Raw genomic sequence first — 15,720 nt, 5'->3', positions numbered from 1 at the left:
AGAAGTAGAGGAATGAATTAGTGACCTAGAAGGCAAAGTAGTGGAAGTAATCAAGCTAAACAGAAGAGAGAACAAAAAATTCTGCAAAATGAGAATAGACTTAGTGAACTCTGACTCCATCAAATGTAATAACATTCGTGTTATAGGAGTCCCAGAAGAACAAGAGAAGGAGACAGATAATTTATTTGAAGAAATAGCATCTAAAAACATCCCTGTCTGCGGAAGGAAACAAATATCCAGATCCAAGAGGCACAGAGAACCCCCATCAAAATCAACAAAAGCAGATCCACAGTAAGACATATTGTAATTAAATTGGCAAAATATAGTGATGAAGAAAAAATTTAAAAGCAGCAAGACAAAAGGAAACTGTAACTTGCAAAAGAAAACCCATAAGACTAGCAGGAGATTTTTCAGAAGAAAATTTGCAAACAAGGAGGGAGTGGCATAATATATTAAAATTGCTGACAGAAAAATCTGCAGCCAAGATAGAATACTTCTCTCCAGGAAGGTTATCATTCAGAATAGAAGGAGGGATAAAGAGATTCCCAAAGAAACAGAAACTAAAGGAGTTCATGACCACTAAACCAGCCTTGCAAGAAATATAAAAGAGGACTCTTTGAGTGGAAAGGAAAGACCAATAATGACAATATAAAGGTAGGAAACACAAAATCAGTAAAAATGAATATTTCTATAAAAAAATCAGTCAAGGAACTCACAAATAAAACAATATAAAAAATAACAACAGGACAGCCCGGGTGGCACAGCGGTTTATTTTAGCCCAGGGCCTGATCCTGGAGACCCAGGATCGAGTCCCACATCGGGCTCCCTGCATGGAGCCTGCTTCTCCCTCTACCTGTGTCTCTGCCTCTCTCTGTGTGTCTCTCATGAATAAATAGATAAAATATTTTTTAAAAAATAACAACATATACCTAAAACATGGGGAGGGGTGGAAAAAAGAATGGGTTCAAATTTAAATAATTATCAATTTAATATAGATTGCTATATGCAGAAGAAGCTACTTATAAACTTAATGTTCACCATATATCAAAAACTACTAATGTGCAAAGAATAAAGAGAAAAAATCGATATATATATATATATCCCTAAAAAAATCAGCAAAACATGAAAGGAAGACAGCCTGAATGGGAGAATATATTTGCAAATGATATATCCAATAAGGGGTTAATATCCAGAATATATAAAGAACTCATAGAACTCAACACCAAAAAAAAGGAAACAGTCTGATTAAAAAATGGGCAGAGGACCTGAATATACATTTTCCAAAGACATAGAGAGATGGCCAGTAGACACGTAAAAAGATGTACATCAGCCCTCATCAGGTAAATGCAAATCAAAACTCCAATTAGGTATCACTTCACACTAGTCAGGATAGTGTCAAAAGGACAAGAAATAGTAAGTGTTGGAAATAATGTGGAAGAAAGGGAACCCTCATGCACTGTTGGTGGGAATGTAAATTGGTGCAGCCACTGTGGAAAATAGTATGGATTTTCCTTTAAGGAAAATATTAAGGAAAGAATTAAAAACAGAAATAACCATATGATCCAGTAATTTCACGAAGGGATTTTTACCCAAAGAAAATGAAAACAGTAATTCAAAAAGATAACAAGTACCTCTACGTTTATTGCAGCAGTATTTACAACAAAGAAATAGAAGCAACCCAAGTGTCCATCGATACATGAATAGATAAGGAAGATGTGATATAAGTACATATATATATATGTGTGTGTGTGTGTGTCGTATGTATATGATATATTTACATTATATATAATATATATGGCAAATATAGATACCACAGGAAGATGTAGTATATATATATCTGTGTATAGGAAGATGTAGTGTGTATATATGTATGTTGTATATTTTTATGTATGTGATATATATGCATATGTATATATATGCATGTGGTGTGTGTGTGTGTGTGTGTGTGTGTGTGTGTGTATATATACATATGATCATTACTTAGCCATGAAAAAGAATGAGATCTTATCATTTGTGACAACATGAATGTAACTAGAGGGTATTGTGCCAAGTGAAATAAGTCAGACAGAGAAAGGCAAATACTTCATAATTTCATTCATATGTAGACTCGCAAGAAACAACAAGGAAATACTCTAAATACAGAAAACAAAGTGATGGTTGCCAGAGAGAAGGTAGGTGGGGGATAGGCAAAATCAGTGATGAGGATTAAGAGGTACAAACTTATAGTTACAAAAAAAATTTTTTTAAGCCAAGAGCTGAAAGAAGAAATTATCAGCTGAAAATCTCATCTCTAAGTATCAGAAATTAACATGAAATCACACATTCCCAGATAAACAAACCTGACAGAATTCATTCCTAACAGACCTGCCTTTAAAAACTCTTTGGGCTAAAAGCAAGGAAGCTGAGACAGAAATCTGAACACTTGCACATACACACACACACACACACACATAAATAACAAAGATGACATCAATAAAGTTAATTATATAATTATAAAAGATAGTATTAATACATTCTACTTTTCCTTTTAACAAATTTCAAAAGAAATTTTATAAAAAATATTTAGGTAGGGACACCTGGGTGGCTCAGCAGTTTCGCGCCTGCCTTTGGCCCAGGGTGTGATCCTGGAGTCCCAGGGTCAAGTCCCACATCGAGTTCTCTGCATGGAGCCTGCTTCTCCCTCTGCCTGTGCCTCCCCCCCCCCGTTTCTCTCATGAATAAATAAATAAAATCTTTAAAAATATATTTAGATAATTGTGATGTTGGGCCTGCAATACAGAAAAATAATAAATTTGACAATAATAGCATAAAAGAGGAGGATGGGAACAAAGTTGTAATAGAGTAAGGAAATAATGCAAGGTGGAAACATAAATCCATAGGAACAAATGAAGAAAACCAAAAATGCTAAATTATAAGTAAATTTAACAAACTGTAAATACATGATTGCTCTCCTTTCTCCACTTCTGTAATACGCATAAAATTCTATAAGTATTAATTATGACAATATACTATTGTGGTAACACATGTAAATGAAATGTGTATAACAATACCAGCACAAAAATAGAGAAGAAATAATCTAGAACAAAATTATATCAGTTTTCTAGAATTTAGTATAAATCTGAAGTTGATTATGGTAAATTGTATAGTAGTAAGCCTCAGAGCACCCACTAAGAGAATAACTAAAAATATATATACAGTGAAAAAATCATTAAAGGAATTTAAATGTTAAGTTAGAAAATAATCATTGTGAAAGAAAGCAATAAAAAAGAAATAGAGTAATAAAAATGACATGAGGCATTGAAAACAAAAAAAGCAAAATGGCCAACATACATGCACCCATAATAATAATAACATTGTTAGTGAATTAAACTATCCATATAAAAGGCAGATTGTCAGATGTATAAAAAAATAAGATCCAGGGCAGCCCGGGTGGCTCAGCGGCTTAGTGCCGCGTTCGGCCCAGGGCCTGATCCTGGAGTCCCGGGATCAAGTCCCATGTTGGGCTCCCTGCATGGAGCCTGCTTCTCCCTTTGCCTGTGTCTCTGTCCCCCTCTCTCTCTCTCTGTCTCGTGAATAAATAAAATCTTAAAAAAAAAGATCCAACTCTATGCTGTGTACAGAAGATATGTTTTTTTTAATTTTTTTTTTACTGGAGTTCAATTTGCCAACATATAGCATAACACCCAGTGGTCATCCCGTCAAGTGCCCCCCTCAGTGCCCGTCACCTAGTCACCCCAACCCCCTACCCACCACCCTTTCACTACCCCTTGTTTGTTTCCTAGAGTTAGGGAAGATATGTTTTATATTCAAAGATACAAATATTTTGAAAGTGAAAGGATGGAAAAAAATACACAAAATGTAACCAAAGTAAAACTCCAGTAGCTATGCAAATATCAGACAAAATAGACTTTAAAACAAAGTGTTGCTAGAAATAATATATTTTATAATGATAAAGGGGTCAATTTACCATGAAGTTTTAACAATTATAAATATATATGCACCTAACAACAAAGTTCCCAAATACGTGGAGCAAAAACTGTCAGAATTGAAGGCAGATAAGTGGAAAAGTAATAATTGTAGATTTCAGTATCCCACTTTCAATGAAAGATAGAACAAGGCAGAATATTAACAGGTAAATAGATGACTTGAAAAATATTACAAAATAGATCTCATAAGTATCTATACACATCTCATCCAAAACAGCAAAATATGTTCTTCTCTACCAATGTAGAATATTCTCTAGGATAGACTACATTAGGCCACAAAAAAAGAAAGAAAAAACCTGAATGAATTTAAAAGATTGAAATCACACAAAGTGTAGTTTCTAATTACAGTGGAGTGAAATTATAAATTTGCAACAGGAAGAAACTTCAGAAATTCATATACTTGTGGAAATTAAACCACATACTTCTAAATCCCAATGGTGAAAGAAGAAATCACAAAGAAAATTAGGAAATATTTTGACATGAATAAAAATGACATAATGCGAGGAGGGGCAAGACGGCGGAAGAGTAGGGTCCCCAAATCACCCGTCCCCACCAAATTACCTAGATAACCTTCAAATCATCCTGAAAATCTACGAATTCGGCCTGAGATTTAAAGAGAGACCAGCTGGAATGCTACAGTGAGAAGAGTTCGTGCTTCTATCAAGGTAGGAAGAGGGAAAAAGAAATAAAGAAACAAAAGGCATCCAAGGGGGAGGGGCCGCGCAAGGAGCCAGGCTGAGGCCTGGGCGAGTGTCCCCAGGACAGGAGAGCCCCGTCCCAGAGGAGCAGGAGCTGCACCAACCTTCCCGGGCGGAAAGGGGCCCGCAGGGAGTTAGAGCAGGACCCAGGAGGGCGGGGATGCCCTCAGGCTCCCTGGGACACTAACAGGCAACTGCTCCCCGGGAGAGTGCGCCGAGCTCCGTAAGGGCTGCAGCGCGCACGGTGGGACCCGGAGCAGCTCGGAGGGGCTCGGGCGGCGGCTCCGCTGAGGGGGCTGCCCGGCCGGGAGCACGAATCCAACAGCGCAGGCTCCGGAGCACAGGGCGCCGGGACACAGCCCAGGATCCGGCCTCGCCCCGGGACAGGCAGAGACCGGGAGGGCCCAGGACAGCAAGGACGCTCCTGCCTGGAGCTGAGCAGATCAGCGGCCCCGCCCCGGAGCCCCCAGGCCCTGCAGAGTTACTGCGGGAGCTGACTCCAGATTTCCAGAGCTGCCGCCCCACTGTGGCCATTCCTCCTGGGGCCTCACGGGGTGAACAACCCCCACTGAGCCCTGCACCAGGCAGGGGCAGAGCAGCTCCCCCAAGTGCTAACACCTGAAAATCAGCACAGCAGGCCCCTATCCCAGAAGACCAGGTAGACGGACCAGTTCCAGAGGAAGTCAAGGGACTTAAAGTACACAGAATCAGAAGATACTCCCACGTGTTTTTTTGTTTTTTGTTTTGTTTTGTTTTGTGTTTTTTTTCTTTCTTTCTTTTTGATTTCTGATTGCTTCCTCCCCCCACCCCCCCTTTTTTCTCCTTTCTTTCTTTTTCTTTCTCTTTTTCTTCTCTTTTTCCCCCTTTTTTTCCTTCTTTCTCTTTTTTCTTTTTCTCTTTTCTTTCCTTCTCTCTCTTTTTCTCCTTTTCCCAATACAACTTGTTTCTGACCACTCTGCACTGAGCAAAATGACTAGAAGGAAAACCTCACCTCAAAAAAAAGAATCAGAAACAGTCCTCTCTCCCACAGAGTTACAAAATCTGGATTACAATTCAATGTCAGAAAGCCAATTCAGAAGCACTATTATACAGCTACTGGTGGCTCTAGAAAAAACCATAAAGGACTCAAGAGACTTCATGACTGCAGAATTTAGATCCAATCAGGCAGAAATTAAAAATCAATTAAATGAGATGCAATCCAAGCTAGAAGTCCTAACGACGAGGCTTAACGAGGTGGAAGAACGAGTGAGTGACATAGAAGACAAGTTGATGGCAAAGAGGGAAACTGAGGAAAAAAGAGACAGACAAGAGACCATGAGGATAGATTAAGGGAATGAGGAAGAAAAACCTACGTTTAATTGGTGTTCCTGAGGGCACTGAAAGGGACAGAGGGCCAGAATATGTATTTGAACAAATACTAGCTGAAAACTTTCCAAATCTGGGAAGGGAAACAGGCATTCAGATCCAGGAAATAGAGAGATCCCCCCCTAAAATCAATAAAAACCGTTCAACACCTCGACATTTAATAGTTAAGCTTGCAAATTCCAAAGATAAGGAGAAGATCCTTAAAGCAGCAAGAGAAAAAAAGTCCCTGACATTTATGGGGAGGAATATTAGGGTAACAGCAGACCTCTCCACAGAGACCTGGCAGGCCAGAAAGGGCTGGGAGGATATATTCAGGGTCCTAAATGAGAAGAACATGCAACCAAGAATACTTTATCCAGCAAGGCTCTCATTCAAAATGGAAGGAGAGATAAAGAGTTTCCAAGACAGGCAGGAACTGAAAGAATATGTGACCTCCAAACCAGCTCTGCAAGAAATTTTAAGGGGGATTCTTAAAATTCCCCTTTAAGAAGAAGTTCAGTGGAACAATCCACAAAAACAAGGACTGAATAGATATCATGATGACACTAAACTCCTATCTGTCAATAGTAACTCTGAACGTGAATGGGCTTAATGACCCCATCAAAAGGTGCAGGGTTTCAGACTGGATAAAAATCAGGACGCATCTATTTGCTGTCTACAAGAGACTCATTTTAGACAGAAGGACACCTACAGCCTGAAAATAAAAGGTTGGAGAACCATTTACCATTCAAATGGTCCTCAAAAGAAAGCAGGGGTAGCCATCCTCATATCAGATAAATAATTAAAATTTACCCCGAAGACTATAGTGAGAGATGAAGAGGGACACTATCTCATACTCAAAGGATCTATCCAACAAGAGGACTTAACAATCCTCAATATATATGACCGGAATGTGGGAGCTGCCAAATATTTAAACCAATTAATAACCAAACTGAAGAAATATTTAGATAATAATACACTTATACTTGGTGACTTCAATCTAGCTCTTTCTACCCTCGATAGGTCTTCTAAACACAACATCTCCAAAGAAACGAGAGCTTTAAATGATACCCTGGACCAGATGGATTTCACAGATATCTACAGAACTTTACATCCAAACTCAACTGAATACACATTCTTCTCAAGTGCACATGGAACTTTCTCCAGAATAGACCATATACTGGGTCACAAATCGGGTCTGAACCGATACCAAAAGATCGGGATAGTCCCCTGTATATTCTCAGACCATAATGCCTTGAAATTAGAACTTAATCACAACAAGAAGTTTGGAAGGACCTCAAACACATGGAGGTTAAGGACCATCCTGCTAAAAGATGCAAAGGTCAACCAGGAAATTAAGGAAGAATTAAAAAGATTCATGGAAACTAATGAGAATGAAGATACAACCATTCAAAATCTTTGGGATGCAGCAAAAGCAGTCCTGAGGGGGAAATATATCGCAATACAAGCATCCATTCAAAAACTGGAAAGAACTCAAATACAAAAGCTAACCTTACACATAAAGGAACTAGAGAAAAAGCAGCAAATGGACCCCACCCCCAGCAGAAGAAGAGAGTTAATTAAAATTCGAGCAGAACTAAATGAAATCGAGACCAAAAGAACTGTGGAACAGATCAAAAGAACCAGGAGTTGGTTCTTTGAAAGAATTAATAACATAGATAAACCATTAGCCAACCTTATTAAAAAGAAGAGAGAGAAGACTCAAATTAATAAAATCATGAATGAGAAAGGAGAGATCACTACCAACAGCAAGGAAATACAAACGACTTTAAAAACGTATTATGAACAGCTATACGCCAATAAATTAGGAAATCTAGAAGAAATGGACGCATTCCTGGAAAGCCACAAACTACCAAAACTGGAACAGGAAGAAATAGAAAACCTGAACAGGCCAATAACCAGGGAGGAAATTGAAGCAGTCATCAAAAACCTCCCAAGACACAAGAGTCCAGGGCCAGATGGCTTCCCAGGGGAATTCTATCAAACGTTTAAGAAGAAATCATACCTATTCTACTAAAGCTGTTTGGAAGGATAGAAAGAGATGGAGTACTTCCAAATTCATTCTATGAGGCCAGCATCACATTAATTCCAAAACCAGACAAAGACCCCACCAAAAAGGAGAATTACAGACCAATATCCCTGATGAACATGGATGCAAAAATTCTCAACAAGATACTAGCCAATCGGATCCAACAACACATTAAGAAAATTATTCACCATGACCAAGTAGGATTTATCCTCGGGACACTAGGCTGGTTCAACACTTGTAAAACCATCAATGTGATTCATCATATCAGCAAGAGAAAAACCAAGAACCATATGATCCTCTCATTAGATGCAGAGAAAGCATTTGACAAAATACAGCATCCATTCCTGATCAAAAGACTTCAGAGTGTTGGGATACAGGGAACTTTCCTCGACATCTTAAAAGCCATCTATGAAAAGCCCACAGCAAATATCATTCTCAATGGGGAAGCACTGGGAGCCTTTCCCCTAAGATCAGGAACAAGACAGGGATGTCCACTCTCACCACTGCTATTCAACACAGTATTGGAAGTCCTCGCCTGAGCAATCAGACAACAAAAAGACGTTAAAGGCATTCAAATTGGCAAAGAAGAAGTCAAACTCTCCCTCTTCACTGATGACATGATACTCTACATAGAAAACCCAAAAGGGCAATATAAATAATAGTGAAAGGGAATATAAGGGAAGGGAGGAGAAATGTGTGGGAAATATCAGGAAGGGAGACAGAACATAAAGACTCCTAACTCTGGGAAACGAACTAGGGGTGGTGGAAGGGGAGGAGGGCCGGGGGTGTGGGGGAATGGGTGACGGGCACTGAGGGGGACACTTGACGGGATGAGCACTGGATGTTTTTCTGTATGTTGGTAAATTGAACACCAATAAAAATTAATTTATTAAAAAAAAAAAGAAAACCCAAAAGCCTCCACCCCAAGATTGCTAGAACTCATACAGCAATTTGGTAGCGTGGCAGGATACAAAATCAATGCCCAGAAATCAATGGCATTTCTATACACTAACAATGAGACCGAAGAAAGAGAAATTAAGGAGTCAATTCCATTTACAATTGCACCCAAAAGCATAAGATACCTAGGAATAAAGCTAACCAAAGACGTAAAGGATCTATACCCTAAAAACTATAGAACACTTCTGAAAGAAATTGAGGAAGACACAATGAGATGGAAAAATATTCCATGCTCATGGATTGGCAGAATTAATATTGTGAAAATGTCAATGTTACCCAGGGCCATTTACACGTTTAATGCAATCCCTATCAAAATACCATGGACTTTCTTCAGAGAGTTAGAACAAATTATTTTAAGATTTGTGTGGAATCAGAAAAGACCCCGAATAGCCAGGGGAATTTTAAAAAAGAAAACCATAGCTGGGGGCATCACAATGCCAGATTTCAGGTTGTACTACAAAGCTGTGGTCATCAAGACAGTGTGGTACTGGCACAAAAACAGACACATAGATCAATGGAACAGAATATAGAACCCAGAAGTGGACCCTGAAATGTATGGTCAACTAATATTCGATAAAGGAGGAAAGACTATCCATTGGAAGAAAGACAGTCTCTTCAATAAATGGTGTTGGGAAAATTGGACATCCACATGCAGAAGAATGAAACTGGACCACTCTCTTTCACCATACACAAAGATAAACTGAAAATGGATGAGAGATCTAAATGTGAGACAAGATTCCATCAAAATCCTAGAGGAGAACACAGGCAACACCCTTTTTGAACTTGGCCACAGTAACTTCTTGCAAGATACATCCACAAAGGCAAAAGAAACAAAAGCAAAAATGAACTATTGGGACGTCATCAAGATAAGAAGCTTTTGCACAGCAAAGGATACAGTCAACAAAACTAAAAGACAACCTACAGAATGGGAGAAGATATTTGCGAATGACATATCAGATAAAGGGTTAGTTTCCAAAATCTATAAAGAACTTCTTAAACTCAACACCAAAGAAACAAACAATCCAATCATGAAATGGGCAAAAGACATGAAGAGAAATCTCACAGAGGAAGACATGGACATGGCCAACATGCACATGAGAAAATGCTCTGCATCACTTGCCATCAGGGAATTACAAATCAAAACCACAATGAGATACCACCTCACACCAGTGAGAATGGGGAAAATTAACAAGGCAGGAAACAACAAATGTTGGAGAGAATGCAGAGAAAAGGGAGCCCTCCTACACTGTTGGTGGGAGTGTGAACTGGTGCAGCCACTCTGGAAAACTGTGTGGAGGTTCCTCAAAGAGTTAAAAATAGACCTTCCCTACGACCCAGCAATTGTTCTCTTGGGGATTTACCCCAAAGATACAGATGCAATGAAACGCCGGGACACCTGCACCCTGATGTTTCTAGCAGCAATGTCCACAATCGCCAAACTGTGGAAGGAGCCTCCATGTCCATCGAAAGATGAATGGATAAAGAAGATGTGGTTTATGTATACAATGGAATATTACTCAGCCATTAGAAACGACAAATACCCACCATTTGCTTCAACGTGGATGGAACTGGAGGGTATTATGCTGAGTGAAGTAAGTCAATCGGAGAAGGACAAACATTATATGTTCTCATTCATTTGGGGAATATAAATAATAGTGAAAGGGAATATAAAGGAAGGGAAAAGAAATGTTGGGAAATATCAGGAAGGGAGACAGAACATAAAGACTCCTAACTCTGGGAAATGAACTAGGGGTGGTTGAAGGGGAGGAGGGCGGGGAGTGGGGGGGAATGGGTGACGGGCACTGAGGGGGACATTTGACGGGATGAGCACTGGGTGTTTTTCTGTATGTTGGTAAATTGAACACCAATAAAAATTAATTTATAAAAAAATAATAAAAAAATAAATAAATAAAAATGACATAATGCAGAAAACTAATAAGATGCTCCTAACTCTGGGAAATGAACTAGGGGTGGTGGAAGGGGAGGAGGGCAGGTGTTGGAGGGGAATGGGTGATGGGCACTGAGGCGGACACTTGACGGGATGAGCACTGGGTGTTTTTCTGTATGTTGGTAAATTGAACACCAATAAAAATTAATTAAAAAAAAACTAATAAGATGCAGCTAAACCAGTGCTTAGAGGGAAATTTATAGCTATAATTTCCTACATTAAAAAGTCCTCTAATAAACAATCTGCCCACCTTAAGATATTTAAAAAATAATAGCCAGCTAAATCCAAAGCAAGAAGAAAGAAGGAAATAAGGGAATTAATGAAACCAAAGTTTAGTTCTTTGAAAAGATCAATAAAAGTGACAAACTTTTAGCTGTACTGACCAAGAAAAAAAAAAAGGATATAAGGGAATTAATGAAACCAAAGGTTAGTTCTTTGAAAAGATCAATAAAAGTGACAAACTTTCAGCTGTACTGACCCAGAAAAAAAAAAAACAGTGATTCAAATCACTAAAATGAGAAATGAAAAGTCCTCTATGGAAGTAGTGGATGGGGATGATCAGCTAAACAATTGCATTTCAATGCATCTAAAATTAGATTACATTGTTAAAAATGAAAACGTCTGGAACAAATATGATGATGGAGGAGACCGTAGCACAACAGAGATAATTTGGGACTTCATGTTGGATGGATATCTCTGAACACATTTATCCTCTTGGTCATGTTTTCTTTTCTAAAAATAATGAAGTATAGTTGACATACCATGTTAGTTTCATACAATATTATATTAATTTCATAGTGATTTCACAATTCTGTACAATATAAATGCTTACCACAGTAAGTATAAAGTAGGATTTATGAGTTCCTGGATTTAAAGTGATATTTTCTTCTTTAAACTTAACCAATAATTATGAGAGCTGTGGATAAAAACTATATCAATATTTTGAAACTATTATTACTGTGTCTTAACTCCCCTGACTAGAATTTAAATTCTTCATGGATAACAGTTTTATTATCTGGGTTTTCAAGTTTTAAAAGAGTTTAGCATAATCTAGTGAAGTGTACAATCATAACATAATAAGTGTTGTCAAATAGTTGATGCAATGCTGTTAAGTTCTAATATAATAAACTCTTTAGTGTTTAGATACCTGAGTTATTTGTACCCATTCATACTCATTGAATATTAGAACATGAGTTAATCAAAAACTTAAAAATTAAGTATTTTTAATCTCATCACCTCCAATATAACAATTGATAGTTTAATTTTTTTAATAATAAATTTATTTTTTATTGGTGTTCAATTTGCCAACATACAGAATAACACCCAGTGCTCATCACATCAAGTGCCCCCCTCAGTGCCCATCACCCATTCATCCCCACCCCCCACCCTCCTCCCCTTCCACCACCCCTAGTTTGTTTCCCAGAGTTAGGAGTCTTTATGTTGTCTCCCTTTCTGATATTTCCTACCCATTTCTTCTCCCTTCCCTTCTATTCCCTTTCACTATTACTTATATTCCCCAAATGAATGAGACCATATAATGTTTGTCCTTCTCTGATTGACTTATTTCACTCAGAAAAAGAAATTAGATAGTTTTAAAAAATTGATAGTTTTTGGAATTTTCTTCTGAGAAATATTGCTAATTCTAATGAACAATCCTCATAGATTTCAAATTTAAGGTTTTAGTGAGCAGTTTATTGTCATGTTCCCTCATGAAAGCTAAGGTATTATTATGTCTTCTGCTTAATCCCTAGGTCTCTATCCTGCTACCAGTGGAGAGGCCTATATTAATGGATATAACATCTCACAGCAGATGGTCCATATCAGGAAAAGCTTGGGCGTGTGTCCCCAACAAAACTTGTTGTTTGATTATTTGACCGTGTCAGAACATCTTTACTTCTATTGTGTGGTAAGCCAAAAAAGATATGTTCCTTTTTCCCACTCTATTGATGTACTTCAGATAGATTACCAACTATCAATATTATTATTCTTAGAAAGTTTAAAAACTGATTTTTGACAAAGTCTCCTTTACATGTAAAGATAGACAAAGGGAAGAAGACACTATGGAGATCATATTTTTAAAAAAAAGCCTTGTATAAAGTGTTTCTAAGGATAAAGCGGGAAGCACCACATAAGCTCTGGCTTCTCTTTCCAGGTAAAAGGAATACCTCAAAAGACACGTCTTATGGAAACTGATCATATGCTGGCTGCTTTTAACCTTCTAGATAAGCATAATGCATTTTCACATTCACTGAGTGGAGGCATGAAGCGCAGACTCTCCATGATCATAGCACTTATAGGGGGCTCCAAGGTAAAAAAAAAACAAAAAAACAAAAAAAACCCCACTAAATCAGCCAACAGAAACTTGAGAGCTGATACGGGTCTAACACTATAAAAGGAACCTTACAAGTGAAATCCCATATGGAATTCACATTACCAAATGCTTATAGTAAATTTGTCACAGGTTTGGAATTATTTTCAGTTTTAGTCTAAATTTATTATCTTAGCTTAATTGAACAAGTGACTGAAAAAGCAAAACAAGAGTAAGCCCCATAAGTGGTAAGACCTTAGGGACACTAGTACATAATGTTTAATAGTTACGGAATTGTTCTTCTGGTCTTTAGGTGGTGATACTTGATGAGCCAACATCTGGCATGGACCCAGCCTCAAGGAGGGCCACCTGGGATGTCCTTCAGGAGTATAAAGAGAATCGTACCATCTTATTGACCACCCATTATATGGATGAAGCTGACATCCTGGGTGATCGCATAGCTATCATGGTCAAGGGATCCCTGCGCTGCTGTGGCTCTTCAGTTTTCCTGAAAAGAATATATGGTCTCTATCCCTTTGATTATTTTTTGGATGTTGATATCTTAATATTCTTCAAACATAATCTTCATGGATATTGATGTCTTAGTAATATTCTAATATAATTTCCATAATTTTTTGTTTGTCTCCCCAAAATTTCTATGATTTCCTCTGTCCTTTTTTTTTTTTTTTGGAGCTCAAATATGAGCTCTTTGAAGTAATGGTCATAGTTTATTTATTTATTTTTAATATGGAAGTATAATTGACATACAATGTCCTATTATTTTCATGTGTATATCATAGTAATTTGGTATTTTATACATTACAAAATGATCCCTATGATTAGTCTAGTTACCATCTGTAATCATACAAAGTTATTACAATATTATTGACTGTATTCCCTATGCTGTATATTATATCCTCATTATTTATTTATTTTGTAACCAGAAGTTCATCCTTCTTAATCCCCTTCACCAATTTCCCCGACCTCCAACCCCTTCTATTTTTGGTGAATGATAGTTTATTTCTCATATATTTGAGTCTGTTTTGTCTATTTGTTTGTTCTTTATATTCTACATGTAAGTGAAATTCTTTGGTATTTGTCTTTGATTTATTTCACTTAGTGTGACACCCTCTAGGTCTATCCATGTTATCACAAATGGCAAAATTTTATTTTTGATGGCTAAGTAATATCCCACTGTATATATTAACCACATTTTCTTTATTTGTTCATCAATGGGTAGACACTTGGGTTGCTTCCATAGCTTGGCTGTAGTAAATAATGCTGCAATAGACATGGGATGCATATATCTTTTTGAATTGATGTGTTTGTGTTCTTTGAGTAAATACCTGATAGTGAAATTACTGGATCATATAGTAGTTCTACTTTTAATTTTTTTGAGGAACCTCCTCACTGTTTTCCACAGTGGCTACACCAGTTTCCATTTCCACCAACAGTGCAAGGGGGTTCTTTTTTCTTCATATCTTCACTATCACCTGTTGCTTCTTGTATTACTGGTTTTAGCCATTTTGACAGGTGTGAGAGATATCTTCTTGTGGTTCTGATTTGTATTTCCCTGATGATGAATGATGTTGAACATCTTTTCGTATGTCAGTTGGCCATCTGTATGTCTTCTTTGGAGATACCTTTGGCCATCTCATATCTTCTGCCTGTTTTTTAATTTGATTATTTGGGTTTTGGTATAGAGTTGTATAATATTTTTGTATGTTGTGGATATTAATGCCTTGTTGGATATAATTTGCAAATATCTTTTCCCATTCAGTGTGCTTTTTGTTTTGCTGATGATTTCCTTCATTGTGCAAAAGCTAGTTTTGATGTAGTCTCAATAGCTTAATTTTGCTTTGTTTTCCTTGCCAGGGGAGACCTATATAGAAGAAGGCTTCTACAGTCAATGTCAAAGAGATTGCTGCCTTTGTTTTCTCCTAGGAATTTTTGGTTTACGAACATTTTCTTTTATTCTCTAGGTTGCCTTTCTATTTTGTTGATTATTTCTTTTGCCATTCAGAATTTTTAAATTTGTTTTAAGATTTACTAATTTATTTTAGAGAATGGGAGACAGAGAGAGAGAGTAAGTGAATGGGGGTGTAGAGGGAGAGAATCTTCAAGCGGACTCTCCACTGAGAGTGGAGCCTTACTTAGGGCTGAATCCCATGACCATGAAATCCTGACCTGAGCCAAAACCATGTGAGTGAGCCACCCACATGTCCCCAGAATATTTTTAGTTTTGTAGTCACCCTTGTCTATTTTGTTTAATTTCCTTTCATGTCCTTTTGGTTTCATATCCAAAAAACATCATTGCTAATACCAGTGTCAAGAAGCTTTTACCTGGTATTTTCTTAGAGGAGTGGGTCTTAACATTTAAAAAAAATATCTTCAGTTGTTCTTTTGATTGGAGAATTTAATCTGTTTAT

The 15,720-nt window shown here is 37.5% G+C and overlaps 1 protein-coding gene across 1 annotated transcript in view; it reads left to right on the top strand.

Annotated features, from left to right (window-relative positions):
* The window catches only part of LOC112908325 (phospholipid-transporting ATPase ABCA3-like), a 135,188-nt gene that overhangs the window by 48,181 nt on the left and 71,287 nt on the right, over positions 1-15,720 (top strand). Inside the window, exons 13-15 of the mRNA XM_072751292.1 lie at positions 12,735-12,889; positions 13,136-13,291; positions 13,605-13,815. Of these exons, the coding sequence (XP_072607393.1) occupies positions 12,735-12,889; positions 13,136-13,291; positions 13,605-13,815 (522 nt within the window). The remainder of the gene's footprint in view (positions 1-12,734; positions 12,890-13,135; positions 13,292-13,604; positions 13,816-15,720) is intronic.

The sequence above is a fragment of the Vulpes vulpes genome, chromosome 3 (assembly GCF_048418805.1).
Source record: "Vulpes vulpes isolate BD-2025 chromosome 3, VulVul3, whole genome shotgun sequence".
Classification (NCBI taxonomy): Eukaryota; Metazoa; Chordata; class Mammalia; order Carnivora; family Canidae; genus Vulpes; species Vulpes vulpes.
The sequence above is the reverse complement of the archived record's forward strand: the minus strand, read 5'-3'. Positions and strand labels throughout refer to the sequence as shown.